Here is a 21,711-nt window from a genome sequence, read left to right as displayed (position 1 = left end):
AGGTCGAGCTATTGAAACTGCTAATTGGACACACGAGACTCGACGCGCGAATTTCTATTTCAAAGGTACAAAGAGAAACTTGTCCGTGGTGTGAATCTTGTGACCTAGCACTCACGGTACAGCGCGTAATTCTGAAACGCACGAAATAAGACGAACCACGCGACAGATTCAAAATGCCCAAGGAACCGAGCATTCGTGACGAAATCCTTCTGAAATTCGTCAAATCGACAGACGCATGGGACGATTAGCTTGGATGTAAGCAAAACCGTGGCTAACGGCCGTGTTGGCGGATGTGACGTTAAAAAATGAAAGAGGAAGAATAAGAGGAAAGCAACGACACGACAAAACGATCGTTATTTTTCAGCAAAGTTATTTTCACGATAATGAAAAGGAAATGCAAAGCTACGTTCTCTATCAATCTAGACACATTCTTACTCGACACAAAGAACGCAAAAAGAAGAATAATATGTAGCGCTTTTTCTCGCTGTCGAGCGAACGATTCAACCGCGTTACGTAACTGGCGCAGCTCGCGTTTTTCTCTTTCCATTTCTTGCCATACTTTCACTTTCCGCGAGTTAAAGACGGAGGAGGGACAGACGCTTCTCGCTCGACGCGCGAAAGAGTTTCTTGCGGATGTGAATTAAGTTGTAACGAAGTACGGGGTAAAAGCACGGTGGCCAGCTCTTCTCTTCAGCGATTCCGCTCGTTCTCTGTGTAACTCGGGCTCGCTTCGGAGAACCGACGACACGAACGGCCGGCGATCCTTCTCGGATCGAGGGAGCAAAGGGAGAATCGTGCGAGGCAACGGCCGAGAAAACTTTGTTAAGTCGACGACGTTACTTCCTTCTGCAAATTTTCATCGTTCCTCCGCGGCGGTGAAGTTGAACACCGGGAATTAGAAAACTTAAACGGGTATGGTGAACGGGTTGGGGGAGGGGAGATGAGGCGCGATAATAAACGGCAATTCCAACTAACGATGAATGGTAATTTAAATATCACGAAGTTTCTTCGCCTTTCTTTCTTCGGAGTGACGCGTGTGTCATTCGTGGAATATTGGAGGATCGAAAAGTAAGTAGACAGTGGAACGGCTCGGAATAGAGTTTTCAATTACGTCGATCGAAAATTTCAAAGTTCTGATTACAGAAATTTTCTGGTTCAACGTTCATTTGCCGTTCGCTATTGTTCTATGGTAACGAACTTTTTACGATGATCGAATTTCTGATTTTTTATATATTTAAATATGATTTCCTTAGTTTGCGAAGATTCTGAGAAAAAGTCGTTATTTGACGTTTGCGAGGAAAGAAATTTCCCTTCGTTAATTTCGCGATTTAGCTTTATTTAACCTTAAATTACATCTGCATGTAGTTAAATCCAAAGTACTACAAACTTTAATTGCCCATTATACTCAGATTACGCAATCATAATGGATTCAAATTATAGCAATTCCAATTTCATGGATCAATCAACAGGGAAAGGGTTTGTGCATTAATTGCTTCGGCAAACAGAAGAACCAGTGGAGGATAGGAAACCAATGGAGAAAGAGCAAACTATGGCGGTATTCTGAATTTATGACGTTACTTAGCGATAATTATCGTTCTACCTAAAGGAATTGGACAAGAAGAACGAACTGGAAAAAGAAATCAGACATTGTTTCCCTCCTTATTTTGTACCGTAATTCATGTATGTAATACGGCAAAGCTAGAAATATTTTTTATCAACAATCTACAATTAACGCACTGTTAATCGTTCCAAGTGACAGTCTGCGATTCATTTTATCACAGGGAAAGTAAAAAAGCGAAGGAAAAGAAAAACAAACGAAATCGATGGAAATATCGAGCCAGTCGTTAAAATTCCGAATGTCGTGCAATTAGTAACAAAAATAAAAAGAAAGAATTAATTAGGAAAAAAAAATGAGGGAAATAGTAATGATAAACGTACGCTAAATTTCCTTTGCAACGGGAAGTTGGAAGCGGTTGCAATTTGTATCGCAGTGAATTTAATTGAATTGATAATGGGATTACAATGTAACCGCATACAACAGCAGGTTCAGAGAAACTACCATAATCACGGAACTCGTAACTCACGTTGATTCATAGCTATATCAAGTTGAGGCAATCAAATTATAATTGTTGAATTTCACTGATCTCTGATTTATATCTTCATCTTTTCCTTTTTTCTTTTTTTTTTTTTCTTTCTTTCTTTCTGAATAATATCATTCTTATCATTCCGGATCATTTTTCAGTCGTTAAAGAAAAGTATGAAAATTTGTCGTTAGCATTGGAAAAAATTCAAAAAAATATTACAAACTATAGTCGATATTTATTCGCTGTCAAAGACTAACATTTTTTAACGCGATGATAATAAGTAGAATGTACCGTCTCATTCTACTTACGCGTGTCTGAAGCTATCTCCCAATTAACTTTCTAGATTTTTATGTTGTTCAGAAGTCTCTTATGCGTTCTTTTTATGATTCTTAATTACTCGCTCCCTTTGTAATGTTTAATTATTGTCTTTTACAAATTAAAAAAGAAACAATTATATTTATAATTTTCTAAAAAGAATATTCTAACATTTTGTTCAACACATTTAACATTCTGTAACGATTCCACGTTAAATTTTATAAATATAAAATCCAATTATCAAATTGCTACGTTATATTCGTTTGAACCAATCTAGGTTAATAAAGGTTATCAAATTATTTTTCTCTTTTTTCTACTTCATATTCTTTACTGTCCATTTTTTATTCCTATCTATATGCCTATCTTTTCACCTTTGAATCATCGAAATTAAATTTTTATCCAACCTCCCCTCTTCTATTCTCTGTTATTTCGTTCCACATTTTTCTGCTATTACTTCGCTCCCATCGCTTTTTAGTTTTAACCACGAATTTCGTCGATAACCACGAATCGTATTAAATTCCTCTGGTCTTTTGGTTCCAAAGCCTTATCAGCCAAAGAGTCATGGAATTTGAAGATTACCGCTTCGATGAAGAATTTGTCAAACATTAGCAAATACCTTAGCCCGTCTGCCTCATCCGCAAGTTTCACGATCATCGTGTAAATCTCAGATTTCTGTTTAAATTTCACCGAAATCGATAGAAAGGGAAAAAAACAATACTGGAAATGTGGAAATCTTTAACTTAGGTATTTTTATGAGAAATTAAATTCGCTTTACGCTCGAAGAAGCAGATAGATCGAAATCAACGTGTAATCTTCGTGTAACGCAAATAAACTCTTGATTCTGCGGATAAATTTCACTGAAACTGATAAAAATGAAAACGAATACTAAAGACGTAAAAATCCTCAACTGCGATATTTTTATACGAAATTAAACTCGCTTTACGTTTGAGGAAGCAGGCTGATTTAGAATCGCTGTAACCTGTAATCTCCGTGTAATGCTAATAAATCTTGATTCGTCGAAATTGATAGGAAAGATAACGAACACGAAGATCCAAGAACATAAGCACTTTCATAAGAAATTCAATTTCAACCAAATTGGTAGGAAGATTAAAAAAAAAAGCAGGTACTAAAAATATAAAAATCTTTAACTTAGGTATTTTTATAAAAGATGAAATTTCGCGAATTCCGAAAGACGGAATTTCCGAAAACAAAAAAGAAGAGAACACAAAGAAGAAATACTACGAACGTAAAAATCCTTAACTCGGGTATCTCAATGTGAAATTGAATTCTTTTCGAAGAAACGGACAGATTAAAATCGATCTATTATACAATAGTGGACACGAACATCCTACCGGATAATATAGCGAAAAGAAAAAGATTAGGCGTCCGATCTGCCGATGGAAACGAAATTGTAGAATGGCGAACAATAGCGGATCCGCGCCTATTCCAAAGCGAGAACGAAAGCAATCGTACGTTCTGTGGCGGAAGTGCCGTCACGAGTCCCTCTTACTCCCCCATTTTCCCCCCTCTAATTACATCGGCAATTATGAAAGTAGCGTGTTATTATCAGGTCGGAGTTTGACTCGTCAAGTTCCGGTAACGAGCGAACGGACGTTGCACCATCGCGGCTCGTTTCTCTTCCTTCTTTTTATATGGCACGCGCGTGAATCGATCAGGCTATCGAGAAACGGCGCGGAACACACGTGTGTGCACACCGTCCGTCTTGATAGCATGGCAAACAAAAATGTTAGCTGGCGGGAACAACGGGAACCCATTAACAGAAAACATAATGACTTTGCGAAACCATTATGTTTCATTACGTCTCGACATGATATACTGGAATTACGTTTCGCACTGCAACCGTCTTTTTACTTTGATTTCTACTCCGTTGGAGCGATCGGCAGTGGAATAACGAGAAAGCAGATCCCATAGATATTGACAAAGTATTTCGTGGCTATTTGTTATCCTTCTTCGGAACGTGCCTGTAATTGTTTAATCTAAACGTTATAAACAGACTACGGATTTCTATGCGAACTCGAATTATTACGAACTTAATTAAACGAGTAGAAATTTATTTTGTACAGCGAATATCGTAATATCCGATGTTTCGGATATTTTTACGTATTGTGTGCATTTTGCGCGCTCTTCGCGATTTTACATTTCCTGAAATTAGAATTATTCGCTCGATAGATGTTAGAATTATGGAATAAGATCGAAGGAAAAAGGAAAGTAAACGATAACGTTATCATTCGAAACGCGATATTCATATCATTATAGGATTGTAAAATGATTATGGCTCGTGTTTAATGTTAGAATTAATGAACAGTCTGTATTTAATAATTTCAAAGTAAACTTTTAACAGAGTAGGAATAATTTCCACGTTGACCCGATATTTTCCCATTGCTTTATCTAACAGATATCTTTTTACTAACTTTCGTTGTTCTCTTACGATGCACTTTTCGCGGCACGAGTTCAAGGAATTCGATTTCTCGATAAAATCGGCTAATCGAAAGTATTTCCGCGAAAACTCGTTCAGGAATTGTCAGGTATTTCGTTGGTCTTTCGCCTTTTTCGCTAAAATAGTTTCAGAATCGGCTGAAAATCGTCGCCGAGACGACGTCTAGAAAATGTGTTCGATCGTATTCTGCGGTCTCGAACGTAAAGACGTTTCCTGGTAGCAGCGTCTTGCCTTTTCTATTTCTCGAATCTCATTCATGACAAATCTCTATCTCGTTTCTCAACCACCTGTGGAAAGTGACGCTTTCGCCCCTCGGACAATGTCTACTTTCATCTCGATCATTCTTCCAAATATCGTTTCTACTCCTTTTGTTTCCTCCAAGCTGTATCGCGCGATAAATATTTTACGACCATTATATCGGACAACGCAAGATTCGAAGAACCGGTTTACAGTGAGAAACTTGTTTATCTTCTTCCTCGCAATAAATGTTTCAATAAAGAAATTTTACACAAATCGTACGAGCTTTACGTACAATGACACGTAAGTAACTTAATAACGAAAAAGATAGTAGAGCGAAAAATATGAACATCAGAGAATAAAGGAAAAGAACATTGAAATAAAAATTAGCTGCAACGTCTGTCACATACGCAAAAATAAATAACACCGTGTTTTAATTAGAATTTTATACGACATAGAATGTTGAACATATTATTTCTTCAAGAAGCAAGCATGTAACATAAGAGAAAATAAAATGGTTAAACGAGAAAATGTTGGATTTATTTTCAATTAATTGGGTTCTCGATTATCGATACAAAAGCATCCAAACGTATAAAATCTAAATTATGCAACGATGTAATATATCGAATTGATATCGTTTGGACGTTCAGATTATTTCGCTCGGAACGTCAGATTGTGAACTGAACATGGGCTAACTTTTGTTCTGTAAACGCATCGCAAATTTCTCAACAAGTACAATTATCCTAATTCCTTCGTTAACAGGGATTATAGCGACTGAAACGTCCGTAAGGTTAAAGTAGTTCTAGCGTCAAGCTGTTATCAAGATTCCGTATAATCGTCTCGATAAGTACGTTTAATTGGCGCGGTGTCCCGTTCGCTATAATCCGTTCGATGGCTTTGACGCGAATGCAACTAACATACTCTGCTAATACCACTCGAGCATACGGTATTGTTACCTTTGATGTTACTGTGTGTAACAAATTAACTTACGTAAATCGTATCTATTAACCGGTTAGCTGTTGCGACCTGTTTGAAAAGCTTATACCTAAAACGTGTCGCAAAAAGCAAGCGATGACGAGTATACTCGTGAAACACAGAGTACGTATGGCTGTTATTAGGTTGTCCGAAATGTTTCTTTCGTTTTATAAGGAAATGATAGATGCACAGCATTTTTCCTTTTATATTATTTTATTGAATTATGTGTGATCCATTTCGTAGTAATAGAACGAAGATAAACATAAAACAAAACATGTTGTGCGCCTACTAATTACGTACAAAAAGAAAGAAACTGTTGGAGCATTCTGATATAATACAGAATTAAAGCTGCAACGAAACAACCGTTTTATTTTTTAATTTTATTACCGACAGCGCTTTTTCACACAAAATATTGCCATTTCTTCGTGACGAGTATACTCGTCAAAAACAGCTAATTGGTTAAAATGTTCCATTTACGAATCTTCGTGGTAAGTTACACTAAGTGTACGAATATAATCAATTCTACGAAATTAATGCTCGTTCTTGGATGATCATACAGGATGATCGCATTTGTTCTTTACGAAAATTCAACTTGAGTTTTGGGGAAGCTGAACTCAATTGATATTCATCTTCGCGATCAAGATTACTAATATCAGGTCGTCCGAAAAGTTTCTTTCGTTTTATAAGGAAATTATACTTCACAACATTTTCCGTGTTATATTATTTTATCGAACTACGTATGATCCATTTTGTTCTATCGAAATAAAGATCACAACGTTCGACAGATTAGGTTTCGTGTTTGTACAAAGATGCATCGTTGTAAAAAACGGGTCTGTAAAAGAAAGACACTTTTCGGACAACCTAATACTTCTTTAAACGTGCAAGCGGGTGATTATTCCAAAATCGAACGAGAAGATAGTTTCGGTGTGAAGCTGCTTAACACCATTGAATTGTAAAAGATACGACGAATATAATTTGTTTTTTAATATTGTGGCTTTCGAATATATCGACGGGACTATGTAGCTGGCTCGAAACGCGGAAAGAGATGAACACACCTATAAACGAAATATAAAGAAATATAAAAGGAAGGAATATATATAAATATAAATAACGTCTGGAAGACTAGTAATGAAAGGAAGAAAGGTATTTTTACAGATACCTCCGACCCGGTCGCGTACCACATCCTCAATGCACGATTCATCGTTTCGTTGTTCGCTGTTATAAATTCACCGTTGTAAAGGATACGCGTTGATCGTCGAGCGAAGAAAGACGATAGACGCGACAGATTCGATAAATCGCGAAAGAAACAGAATGAAACAAGGTTCTTCCGCGCGTTTTACGCTTTTCCTATCACTCGTCGTGTTATAGACTGAAACGGTATTTCCTGGGAACTGGAAACGAAAAGCGGGACACCATAGAGGCTGACTATGCCGAACGATCGAATCGATAAAGTTGAAATAATAAATGACTGGATCCGGCAGTCGTAGAGGATAGCATATTAAAGTATTGCCGGGGGAGTGTGTCATCCCCGCAACTTGCGACCAGGCGCCAGGCAAAAAGAAACGCGAGAGCTTAGTCGTCTCGGGAATGCTTTTAACCCCGACGAGTGCGCAGCTTATTTTCGCGGCGGTACGTGTTCTCCACGAGTGGGTGAGCACACGTAGGAACAGTTTCTAACGGTGCCATACTGACTCCGGTCACGCATCGCTACGAGAGAAGAGAGAAGGAGGAAAAGTAGAGAAAGATCGGATAGAACAGAGGAATGGAAGGAGAGAGACGTCGTTAGAAGATAGAATCTCGAGACGGTCGTAAGGCGTAAACGAACCTTTACGCGGTCTCCAGAGCTTCGCTACTCCGTTTCTCGCTTCTTTCTTTTCAACGGGCTCACCTACCTAATTACTCGGAGCGTTCAAAGTACCAATTGCTTGCCTCAAATTAAACGAAACTAATCGACGCCCATGAATTTCGCAGCTACGAGAAAAATAAGATCAAAATGTCTGAATGGCCGGCCTGCTCGTTTACAGGCCGTCTCTCGTTATTCCATTTCTCTTTGATACACTTGTTGGCGCTGGCTTGCAACACAGAACTTCCTCTCGACGACTCAAGGAAGTGGTTTTACAAGTTTCACGGCGTTAGTCAGAGAGTTAGAGGAAACAGTGGAATATTTCCATCGTTAACGAGAGTAATCTTGATTTACGGGTTTTCGACTTTCCAGCTGATCGTAGATACTTTTCTCGGCTTTGTTTGCGGATAGGTGGACGCTCGGATATTGGGGTTGATTCTCCAACGTTTAATCGCCGATCCTTTCACTCTCGTTGCCTTTCGCTGATTTCTGGGAAAAATCGAAAGTAGAGACGTCGCTCTGTAAAATTACTGCAGGCGAGCTGTTATCTTCGAATTTAAGTTCGACGATTTGTCGACGAACGTTTCCTCTAATGCTACTACCAAGCAACCCTTACATAATAGTTTACCAGCCAACAACATCGATAAGAATCGTAAAGTTACGAGGAACAGATTATAAACTTCTTCCTTATAAATTTAGAATTTTACATCGAAGAACGCTATTACCCGAGTGATCGACTACCTTCGGCTTGTAATTTACAAACTTGCACGTGCAATCTCGTTTCTGTTATCACATGGAAAACACGGCGAGTGGTGAAATTAAGAAATCACTGGTCGTTCCCTCGCGTCCTTCGAACGATCTCGCGTAAGTTTAAGCGTTTCACGAGCAAAGTAAGAAAAATTCAGACTTCAGATATACTGGCAGAATTTATTATACGAATCCGACAGAGTGACAGTTAAGAATGTTAGAACAGAGTGTGTCGAGAGCTGATTTTAGGAAGGTTTATATACTAGGAGTTTGCCTTTTACGGAAAGGGCGTCGCCGGGGCCAGGTCAGAGGTGGCCACGCTGTTACTGTTTTCTAACACTGGAATACTCCACGTTGTTGTTTCGATGGTCTGCGGGATATTCGTTAGGGCCCGTTGGTTTTTCTATTGCTAATTTATGGCTCTGTGACACTGTCATTGCCAAGCTCCTAGTTACTATACACGGTAATTCATTAACGCTTTTAACTCGTAACTTATAAAATTTCGCCAACGATCCTAGTTGAATCGCGCGGTATACACGCGCACCCCGTCGTACTACGATCCAAACGCTGCAATTTCTAATCCGCGGCACGAAATCGAGATAGTCATTGAAAACGCCCGACTTCGTGTAACATCGAAAGGGCGAGGCGAAAATTCCGGCAACCTGGAAATCGAATATACGTCTCTACGCGCGTCTACGTCCACGTGTTTGGATTCAGGTAGCAGACTTAGGGTGCGTGAACGAGGAACCGAATGCGACCTCGCGTTGACGCGCGCGTGATTCGAAAGGGGCGATCGTCGAAGGGCGCTGCAGAGGGGTAAGTCTCGCATAGATATGTAAACGAAGTGGTCCTTCCTCGTAATAGAAGAACGTGCAGGAGAAGGCGGAGCAAAAGGGGAGACGATCTCGGGCGACACAAATTCGCAGAGGCGGGTATATCGTTGTTATCTGATTTCTATGATTTGCTCGTGCTAGCTACAGATGTCGGCGAAATACACGGAAGAACCGGTAACGAGCCACGATGGCCACGTGGAAACACGGTTAACGATCCTTTGTAACGACCCAGACGACCAGAGAACAGACGGAACAGGGCGCACCGGATTTTGATTCGCGTTTCACCGTCGCAGCCTCTTTCTCATTGTCGTCTGTGCGTGACCTCGGTTGTAACGAACTGTGCGAGGCCCTCTAAGGCAAGCAAACTTGCCATACGAGACGAAACATCTCATCTTCCATAGAGAGAGAGAGAGAGGGGGGAAACTAGAGTTGCCAGTTTCGATTCGAATTACTCGGATCAGCCTTATCTCGATTGATCTGATTGGTATTACTAGATCGATTTACACGATCGCCTGCCCGCCGAAATCTCAGGTAATTAGTATCGATTCCTTTGCGTGTATTGCTCGCTTACCACGTCAGATCGTTCATTCGATCTGCTAGAGCCTCGGCGAAATGAAAGAAGGTAACGTGCGTCGATAAGGTTCTCTGACAAGGTGGTTATTAGGTGGAGTAGAAAATTGATTAGAGAAACGTTGGATCCGAGTGAAATGATATTCGTAGGAGTGTGTATATTACCAAGGGAAAACATTTCGTTTCTCGTTTCAATTGAGCGAAAAGGTACCGTACGGCGAGATTAATGGATCGTTCAATTTTTATGGAGATGTTCATCTATGATTCCTTAGAAAATTCTGAGAACGAAAAAATTTCGAAGAACAAAACGTCTGTGTCTACTTCGTTGCTTTAATTTTCCTCGAAGATACTTGTACGTTAAAGGACGAGATAAGAAAGCGAAGACGCGTTGTTCTTTGAAAATTCTACGATACAAAATCAAACCAGTCTGTGAAGTTTAATAAACTTCTTTGGCGGCTGAAATTCAGCGTGCGTTTCAGCGTTCAAGTTTCCCTTTTGCGACGACTCTTTAAATATCGCTGCGTAAATTTATTATACTTTTAGTAAAAAGCTCTATCGCTAACGTTGGTTTACTACGGGTACACCGAGTTACTAAATTATCTAATTTCAAATGCAATTAAACGTATCTGTTTCCTTTCTACCGATGTAAAAAATGAACAAGATATTATATGGTCAGAAATGGGTAATTAACGAGCATTAAGATGACCAATTTTGATGGAGGGCCGCAAATGCCATTTAATCGATTATGTAGCGCGTTGCGCGTCATTATCACGTGCGAGGCAACGTTTCTAGTCGACATTCAGTCGCGTCACTTCCGAAAATTGGAGAGCTTGCAATTAATATTCATTCGTAATTGTTAATTGAACAGCGGGTAACCAGTTGCGGGCAAGCTGTAACCTCGGAATTCTGTGTCGTGGTCGACGAAGCCGCATATAACGTCGTTCGACTGCACCGAGGGATTCGATCGCTTTAAAATTGCAATGAACGCCTCTCGATAGATCAAACTGCAGTCGATTCGCCCCTTTTATTCCCTGCATGGCCTATCTACCTTGCAAATTATTTTCTCATTTTTCTAATGTTAAATATTTCAATGCTCGTGGCATCTATAATAAAAGAATCGATTCTATTCTCGTTAAATGTCAATTTCAGAAAATGAAAGAGCATCGAAATAAAAGTTTCAGCTGTTATGAAACAGTGGTTAGTTAACGAGATTAGTATCACGTTACGCTTCAGCGAAAAATAATTTGTGAACAATTTTGTCCGTATTTCGGCTCGTCCGACTCGAAATTCTCGTAAATTATTTTCAGAATAACGAAACAGGTAGCTGGTGCGTAGAAATTTTTATATCAAATTTAAACTAGTTTGTATCGATTCGCGTAGAGGAAACGCGATTCCCGTATAAAAACTCGGCAAACATTCTTTGGTGAAATCTTGTTCAGGAAAAGAATTTCCCACTGACACAACGTAATAAAATTATCCGATATTTAAAGATTCGAAATAAAGAAATCGCATACACGTACACCTGTCCTTTGCTTCTTAAAAGCAACAGAATTCTATATAAAAATATACGAAGTGAAATATTTCCATTAAATATTTACAAAATTCTGCCACTCAAGTATTACGTAATATATCGCGTTTGAGACACGAGCATATTAAGAAAAACGTAGTCAATGTTCGAGCAATTGTTAGAATATAACTTTTGGCGAATGGAAAATGAATATTTTGAACAATAACAGGCGGTCTAAACTTATTGAAAGAAATACAATTTAAACGTTTTATACGCCTTTAGAATAACATTACTCTTTGAAACAGTTCTTTCCTCCGCAACGAATTGTCGCAATTTCCGTTTCAATATTTCGTCGACTTTACCTCCACTCACTCTGCTCTTCTTTTGATGCAATCTTCCAAAGAAAAAATTCCCTTAACGGTGGACCACTTTTGTATATAATAGCAATAACCATTGAATGCGTTTACCAATTGAAATAAGGCAATTATTTGTCTCCTCTAACAATAAGACAATACGATTGCTCGAAACAACATTTTCTCTGTATGATAATACTTTCCTCTTTTTCTTCTCCTTCTTCTTCTTCCTCGTCTTTCACCTACTAATTCATTTTTCCACAATTTCCACGAAGAAGCGTAAGATAAATGGAAAAAAGATTCCAACAAAGCTATAGAAACTGTAATATGTAATTATTCGAGTTACGTGTAATTCGTTGGTAGTCGTTGTTTTTCTCTCACGATGTAATTCACTACGATTTGTACGAAACGGAACTAACGAGTTGTATCGATTCTTTTACTAATATTCTCGATGATTCTATAATTCTAGAACGACAAACGCTCTCACGAGATGCATTGAAAATACTTTCGATCTGCAGTCGCACACTTTCGTTCCCGTCTAGCGAAACGCATATTCCGCGCGCAGAGAAAAATTGACAACCTCAGCATTTCCGGAAAAAAAGAGAAAAAAATAGAGTAAGACGCGTGAAAACGCTGATACAAAAATCACCGACGTACAAAAAGTGCAATTTACCTCTGTCAGATTTGCGCACCAAGTTCGATATACATATATATATATATATATACGTATAAGGCGTAGCGTTAGCCGCATAAAAAGGTGGAAAACCCCGAGAATCTAATTATGCGATGAAGAAGGTTTTTTCACGAGCTTGCCATGCAAAAAAGCGTTTCGCCTAACGTGTAGAATTAATTTCGCCGAAGTGAATCCGTTTCCTTCTTCGGTCTTGCATACGATAAACTCGGGTTAATAAAATTACTTGATAAATGCTTCAATTTACTCTCCGATCCGCAATTTATCAAACAAGCTTATAACAGACTTAAATTATACGGCGCTCTTAACGGGTTTGTTATTTGTTATTTAACGCGCGTTTAACGTGCCCAGGGAAAAGTTTCTTTCTGCAAAGGAGAGGAGAGAGAGAGAGAGAGAGAGAGAGAGAGAGAGAGAGAAGGAACAAACACGTCTTCGGTCGCGGTTCTGTTAAAAATTGACGCTCGTTTGTTTCCAATCGTTTCGGATCGACCGTCTTCGCTAAGGATAGGAAACAGAAGAGAATGGGAGAAAAAACACGAAGAAATACGAAAGAGACGTGGCAACGAATTTTAATCATATTTATTAATTCCATGAAAGAGAAATGTTAATCAAATTTTATGGGCTAAATCTGTCGTGAGTTGTTTATGCCCGCATAAACCAGTCCAATTATCGTGAAAGCTTTAAGCGTACCGTCTAGTGGATTACGTTTGCACGTGAGCGTACTGGAAGGGAGGGATTCTCACGTCGATACGCTGGAATCTCGCCAAACTTAATTTCAAACCTAAAAATGATGTGTGCCTCCTTTGAGATCATAGCCATAAACGTGAGAGAGAAATGGAGGCAAAAAAGCCCCTATATCCTTCTCGTTGAAAAATCTCGCACGTTCTTCAACTTGTACGAGGCCCGCTCGATCTCCGATTTACCCTTTCGCCTGAGGAACTATTTTTCTTGCCGCTCTTCTCGTGTGATTATTGGCGGAGAAATAAAGGACGAGCAGACGGCGAAAATACAGAGTGTTTCACGCGATTGGATTAAAGTGTAACTATGGAATTATAGGAGCTTCGTTTTTACAGAATTACACGATTACATCGACACGTTGGGAAATTTCCCGAAAACTTCCTTTTAACTAGAAAAACAATCTATCTACCAATGTTTCGATATTATTTCTAATAATTTCCTACATTTTTATTTCTTCTACTGTATCTTTTACATACAGCATTCTTGGGCTCAACGTTGAACAATTAAAATTCTTTCACGCGTCACTTTCGGTCAGCAACTTTCACACGCCACCCTATGTGAAATAATATCAAGCTATAATTTTTTCGATAATCTCAGACCTACGTACGAAACGTTTCTATTTCTATAAAAAAGAAAAAGAAAAAGATTCACCATTTTAACCTTCATTCAGCATCCACGAATTACAAATTATAACCTGTACCCAAGCTTCTATCTCTAATAATTAAACAATTTGCTTTTTCATAAAAAAGCTGTTGCTCCCCCCGAAGCAGCTATTTATACGATCTACGTTTACAGGAAGAAGCTTCGTTAGGGGATGTAAAGTACAAAATTACAGCTGCTATTATATTTCGTGCCCTGGTCTTAAATAATTGATCGATATCATCTCGGAGTTTTCTAGAGAAAAGTGGAAGACAGCCGATACACTGCACTCCTTTAACATTTCACGAGGCGAGGCTCTTCTCATGGGACCGTCAACACGATTAAACCATTCCACGGACCAATATTCTCTGGAAGCAAATTTGCGCAGGCAACAGTTTTGCATTCCAAATGGTCGGAGGGCCGACTTGCCACGTAATGTAGGCCCGGCCCCGTGTAAACCCGGCATAATGAAATCCGTGCCATTAGGCTGGCCAATGGGGTAAATTCTCCGGCTCGCGCAAACGTCGGTTTCCCGCTCGTCCGTTGCAAACCACCCCCTTCTCCAAGCTCATTCGATTCGATTCGATTCGAAATCGAATAGAGCCGTGCTTCTCGACAATGCTCCGGAAAATTCACTCTATGTAGCCGCGCGTATACGTGTTACCGTACCCTCCTAGGGGTTGGAACACGTGACTGGATCCACGGGAATTGCGTCTCTTATTCGCCCCTACGTGTACAGGCATATCTTCCTAAAACGATCGGGGGATATCTACCTTGATTGCGCCTTTCTCCCTTTTTATTCTCTTACTTCTTCCTATCCTTTTTTTTTTGCGACTTTCTCCATTTCCCTTCTACCACTGTTCCTTTGTTGAGGAATAATTGCAGGCTTTTTCGACAAACGGATTGTCTACTTGTAGTAAAAAATTATATTTGTACTTGGAAAGTACATTTCGAACATGATAGAATAATCGTAGGAAACGTCTTGTATTTATCTAACTTGTGCGATTCGGTGATGGATAGTAAAAAATGTAAATTTTATAAAAGAATGTAGAAAGAGACTTTGAGACTTTGTTTACTAATTATAGACGTATAGATATCAACGAAAATATCTCCGTAGTCCGACAAACGTTCCTGTCTATTAATTGCAAAACATAAAAAAGACACTCGATTTTATGCTCATCGACGCACGTACGCACGATCTTCCTACATAGAGCGCAAAAATAAATACCATCCAAGACTCGGTTGTATTTTGCCGAATACCATTAAAAAGACAAATATCGTTAACTATGAAACGTTTTAAAAACAGCAATTGGAAAACTCGTTTATCTTCTCGTCCACGTATAAACAGAATTTTCATTTTCACCTGGCATTTGACATTCTAGCTCGGCATTTTCGGTGCTCACTCGTGGACCGTACAATTTGAAGAATGCAACGCGTTTATCAACCCGTGCCGGTTGGCCGAGTATCGTTTATAGGACCGTCATTAGATTGCGGAACGCGCAAGAGCGCGAAGTTAGCAAGGGAATTCGCTGCCGGACGATCGAGCAGTCCGATGATCGCGGCCTAATCGAATTAAACTGGCCGGTTGTACTCGTGTTTACGACGAGCTGACTCGTCGGTCTGCGTTTGCTATGTTCGCGCTATAATAGCCGTGCGCGTACCTCGCCCCTCATTGACCATCCCTCGACGGAAGGCGTCGGACCACGCGTTTCCCATCGATCTCTGTTATCGTCCGATTGAAACCACAGCACCGCCGACATTCCACCAACTCATTTGCCTTGAGCAACGTTATCCAGACTTTGTCCAAACACTGCGTATCGATCTTTTCGCGTATAGCCTTTTCAGCATCGTGGTTTTTCCACCTACAAGCAATTTTCTATTATAGTTTTATTATGTATTATAGTTCTTTATAGCTGTTTTATAGGCGTTAGTCTGGTGAACAGGTTTAATTTAATAGGTAATTTTTAAGGAAAAGTGATCGTTCTGTACGATACATAAAATATTGCTACGTAAAATGGCATTTGTTAATTAGTATGAAGGATATGTTTCAGGAAAATATCACTAGAAAATTAGTTTAGCTGCATCGTATACCAAACAAGTCGGTACGTTTCGAGCTGTACGTTTATTCGTTTATTCGTTTATTCGTATTTCAATGGTAGAAAAAGATGCAAACTATGTTTGTTTAATTTCCACTTTGATATCATTGGCAATCAGGTAACTGCGTTTATTTCAGATTTTAAGCTTTCACGATGGTCAATGGCTGTCACGCTTTTGGTTTTTCAGATCAATCGTGTTACGCGTTGCACTTTCCCGATTGATCCGGGACGGGAAAACCAAAAGCACGACAAACTACATTTATACGTTTACGTTTTGTACACCCGTAGATTTTAAAATTGCGCGCCTCGCTGTAAGCACGTTTACTCCGCTTTTCTATCTCGGTTCCATGGTTTTATCTTACACGATGCTCGCAAGGTTTCCAGCCTCGCGATAAGCGACGAACAACAGATTAAATTTCATGCTAGAATCCACAAGTCGCCGGCAAAAAGCTTCGCTGGTGTTTCGAGCGTGGCCAAGCTCTTCTAAATATCCTGGATACATCGTTGCACGGCGATAAACTCCGAACAAACGATCGAGATTAATAGAACGAGCCCTTGGGCTCCTTCTGCGATACTATCGATCCCGGCCACGGCGACGAGACACACGAACCGACTCCCACCGGGACCGTAAATTCACGTCGAAGATTTACTTACTTAGCCGGACACTGGCTGGCAACGAATCTCCGTTGCTTCATTGCGCGGTAAAACCTTCCTAGATGTAACACGTGACCAACGGATATTTAAAGGCAAACGACGACCTGCCACCTTTTCATTAACGTCCCAACTGTCCTACGATTACGCCACTATACTCTATTCTTCGTCTTTGATCTTGGAAATTAGTGGAAATTACGAAAGTGAGTTAGAAGGTACGCCGGTTGATTAAAGGAGATTTGTAAATGCATTGGCCAGATTTCCTAAGTGTTTAATTTGTCCTTTTTTAGCGAGAAAAGGGATCAGCTTGATTAACGGCGGTAATTTTACAGCGGTAGGATTTTATCTGCGGTTTAATTACGAATGCAAGTTTGAAGATTAATTTGACGATGTTGATCGTTTTACCAGACTAAACTAAGATTACAAAGACTCTTGATTCTTTAACGTATAGATTTTTCTTTCGTTTACCGCTGCGAATTATTAAACCTATTTTTATAATTATAATCAGCTGGCAACGATAAGGATATAATATATTTTTTCTTGAAAAACTTATCGATATTAAAATAACCGACTAAATGAAATAAAATATTAAGGATATGATTATGAATGTGGATATTGAGCGATAATTTAAGTAAATAATTTAACAGATATTAATGTGTTACGGTGGTGATCAACTAACACGATCAAATTTTCATATGTACGATATCTTACGAATGGACGTTTAAATCACGAGATGAACCATTATACGACGACAATTTATTGGTCATTAAGAGATAAAAAAATTTGCTGGGGGATACAAAACGAAATGGTGAAAAAAGAAGCAGAAAGGACAAGGGATACGCTCCGAGGCGTGGCAAATAGGAATACCGATTCCACGGCAACGGCAAATTTAATTCTCTTGGCCGGCTAGACGTTCCACGAAGTTCATCGGCGTGCACCCTTGCCGCTGTTCTTCCTCCGCGACCGCTTCTTTTTGGCAATCAAACGAGCAAGAAACACTGCGGCTTCCGGCAGCTGGTTCTCCGCGCAGCCAGAACTCGCTCCATCGTGCTTTGTTTCGGCCCATCACCGCGCACTGTCGCCGCCTTGGAAAATTCTCCGAAATTTCGCACCGATTTAACGCGTACGAGCATCTACCTACATATACGTATGAACATGATTTACATTCTATTTTAATAAGAAATCTACATTTATCGTAGCTATGTTTCAACAAGGAAGAGAAAGACGTACAGTTGCGTTTCCTTTCTACTATCGAGCGCAAATAAGTGAAATTTCATCGACGACGATCTAACTGTTCCAGCTATTTTTCAAGCAAAACCGAATAAAAGAACTTGTCCCGATTTTTGTCGTCGGAAAGGATAGCAACCCTAGAGATCCTCTCGCGTCGAACGCGTCAGGCTATCATCCGAACAATGTCTGAAAATTGTACATCGTCTAAAGTATGAAATAACATAACAGGATGTACAAAAAGTTAGGGGAAAAATTGACACGTAGTACTGGTCGAAACAGGGAAAACAAAGAGATGTTAATAGACGTGAATCGAGAAACTATTAGTTTCGCAGTTTAACGTATAAACGTATGACGTATAGGAAAACAGCTGCTTCGTTAAATGAGTTGATACAACGAATGAAAAAGTACTGCCAAGTGATAAGAAGAAACGCTAGGCATCTTTCAAAGTATGCACGCTTTTATGAGAAAACGTGTAGAAGTGTGCGTGGAAATGAACGGGAGACATATTGAACATATGTTGTAAAGGTAATGTCCTACTGGCAAAAACACCTCGTAACTCAGAAACTAGTGGTTTGCGAACCCATGTTTATTAAGACGTTTTTGCTTGTTTTGATGAGCACTGTATGCTCCTAAAGTTTTTCTTCGACTTTTTTCTACGCATACACAGGTTGTACATACACAGTATACATGTACAGTGTGTCTCAGCTGAATGAGATCGCTTAAATATCTGCCTTGTGTACGATTGTCTGGAAAAAACTTCTCAGGACAAAGTCAAACTACTTGAAGGGGCACACGTAACGGTGGAAAGAATTTCTTCTCAAGGTCGTTTCTTCGCGAGATTCCAAGGCTACCGGTACGTTCTTAGACGTAGGGATTACTATATCTTTTTATCCATCAATTGATGCGTTTTCTTATTCTCCTATACAAGAGTATTAAGCTGCTTGTATCTGAAAATAGATTAAATGATATTTTAACCTTAATTTCGTGCAACTTGGCGTACGAAAGAGAAGGAAAGGCGCAAAATGATACTCTTGCGTTTACGTTTCCTTTACGTTCCATGCACTACAGCGTTTCATCAAGTTAAAATCGAAATATCTTTTAAGCGTATGTAAGTATTTATGTAGTTATTCTCTAAACTTCTGCACGTACCTAGATTATTCGTATAGAGAAAAGAAAATCACATACACCGGTGTTAAAAGATACATAAGATTCTATTTAAAGAAATACCAACGACCTTCGAATTTCCAAAATAAATAAACACGTGAAAAGATCGTTCGTTATTTAAAGAAACAGTTTAACTTTGTCCCGAGTAGTTTCTTCGTACAATCGTAAAAAAAAGGCAGATACTCGGGTAACTTCATCTTTCGTTCATATCCTTTTCTTCGACGAACGATTATCGTTCTACTTAAATTATTCGCGACATTGACGAGAAATTCATTGGCCCACAGGTCTCGTACCCTAAAACAACTATCGTGCACCAGTAAATACGATAGCGAGCGGGTTCCATGGTCGATGGATAGTAATGTAGGAAGCTCTTACGCCACTGTGCACACACTCTCTTCCTTCTACATTGGTACAAACTGCACGCGTAAGACGGTACTCGTGTTTGTGGATGTTTGTTCGTGTCTTCGTGGTACAGGGCCGTTCTATGTACACGACTTAGCTGAAGGAGTTTGCTAGCGTTCCTGCTTGCATTTGCCTAACCGCGTTAACGGATCCTGATCCAAATATCAGACACCGCAGCTCGAGCAACGTCGAGTCGAGCTTCCTTCCAAAGGATCGTGCCAAGAACTGCAGCCACCTTTTGTGTCGTTGACTTGCCGTCAAATCGATCGTTTCGTCGGATCTTGTCCTTTCAACATTTTTCTACGATAATGGCGCGTGTGCATCCTTGATGCCACGAGATTCTCTGAAACATCGACGTGCTCCTTTCTACTCCATAAAGTCGGCTATGCCGCTCTTATGGTTCTTACATTTCCGGATATGTTTGTGACTGGTAAATAAGTTGAAATGAACATTGTTTTTCTCTATTCGATATAAAATATTTCGTTATTATTTCGTAACGGTACGATGTAACTTTACTTGAGAAATAAAAATCGTGAGAACCTTCGAATATCTGAATATACCTTGGAAAATGGAAAACCTCTGGACAGGACATTTTAATCGAGGCAAACAAATTATGCAATTATGATACGTTAACACATTCTTCGACATTTGCACGTAGGAGCATATCAGTTTTTGTACTTTTGTGAATAACGAGGCAGCCGCATTTCTGGGTAATTTGAGTAAATAAACAAAAATTAAGAACTTTTTTAAATATAAATTTATAGTCGACTCGTGCTCGTAGTAATGAACTTCTCTTTCTCTTCCAATAGATACGATCTAAACGTTGCTGTAAATTTATCGATTATTAACCCCCAGCAGACCTAGTTTTTTAAATCTCCAAATAAAATCCTGACTTCGAACAACGATCAATAATAATTAATTATCTCTGTTACAGATGAGTGGCAAACGAACTAGAAGCTTTAAATGCGCGGTTCACCATCGTGACCGTGAAGTCTGCTCCGAAAACGACTTTCATCTGCTGGTGCACGAACCTCCTCTCTTTCGCAGGTACGATTATCTAATTTTTTACCATCATAAAACATCCTTCCATCGTTTCCCTCGTCAAAAGCCAATGTTCCAAACGCAGAAGAGTAGTAAATCGTTCGATAAACATTCTCCTCGTTATTCTTCACGTTCGCCTCGACAAGGATGGACGCGTAATTTTCATCGAAAGCAAAATTCCACGCGCGATACCAAACTTACGGAACGATATCATCGTTGCATAAACATCGTGCATAAATAACAATAGTTCGCGTTCATCTCGACGAGGTTACAGATTTCGGACAAATTGAACCTGGAGAAAACGTTCGGCGAGACAAAGCTCGACGATCGATAAAGGAAGGAGAAAGGTAAGAAAAGAATAAAATTAAGTTACCCGTCGAGACAGAAAGAAAGTGGAGCGTGGTGGCGAAGAAAAGTGGATAGAACGATGGGAAAAAATGAGAGGAAAGGGAAGGTTGCGCGTTTTATTATTCCGTTGAAACATCCGACGACACCGTACGACGAGGACCTCCTTACAGTATTTCTGTGCTGCATTTTATGCTCCGCATCGTTACCCATGCGAGAGAACCTCGAGAAAACAGCAACGTACATCGTACGACCTGTGAAACATCAACGTCTTTCTACTTCCTACTGCTAGCTCGAAGGATGCTACTACTTCTTCGTCGTTCTCGCTGTTCCTCTGTATATATCGCCTTTCGTTTCGATCCAGCATACCGAGCACTGAACGCGTTTCCAGTCATTGCTTATAGATGTGATTTCCCAGTCGGTCGAAAATTTCTCCACGGTTAGTCGCAGCTGCGATTCTTTCGTTTAACATTCCACCTCCGAGGTTCGGAAGCGTTCGCGAGAAAGCGCGCGCGCGATTTCAACAAAATATAATCTTCAACGATGAATCGCGTGCAATACGCGAGCTGTCGTGGATTTCGAATTTTCGAGAATTTTTATGCGAGACGCTTGTCATTTTCCTAGATAGAACACTAAACGAAACGTATCGTCGCGTCGTTGCTTGATAATCAAATCCTTCGGAAGCGAAGCTAACGTTACTGCTTCGTTCCTCGAGTTTTAAGCTTTCGATCTACGCGCAGTTGACCGATTTTCGTTCCGTGCGTGAAATATACCGTAGAAAATATATTTTTC

The 21,711-nt window shown here is 39.7% G+C and overlaps 1 protein-coding gene across 3 annotated transcripts in view; it reads left to right on the top strand.

Annotated features, from left to right (window-relative positions):
• Stet (stem cell tumor) overlaps nt 1–21,711 on the top strand; it is a 499,705-nt gene that overhangs the window by 320,400 nt on the left and 157,594 nt on the right. For all 3 annotated transcript variants that reach the window (XM_072017209.1, XM_072017208.1, XM_072017207.1), the window contains one exon: nt 20,468–20,580. In XM_072017209.1, the coding sequence (XP_071873310.1) occupies nt 20,468–20,580 (113 nt within the window). The remainder of the gene's footprint in view (nt 1–20,467; nt 20,581–21,711) is intronic.

This window comes from Bombus fervidus, chromosome 14 (genome assembly GCF_041682495.2).
Source record: "Bombus fervidus isolate BK054 chromosome 14, iyBomFerv1, whole genome shotgun sequence".
In the NCBI taxonomy this organism is placed as follows: domain Eukaryota; kingdom Metazoa; phylum Arthropoda; class Insecta; order Hymenoptera; family Apidae; genus Bombus; species Bombus fervidus.
This window is presented reverse-complemented; position numbering and strand designations above follow the sequence as displayed.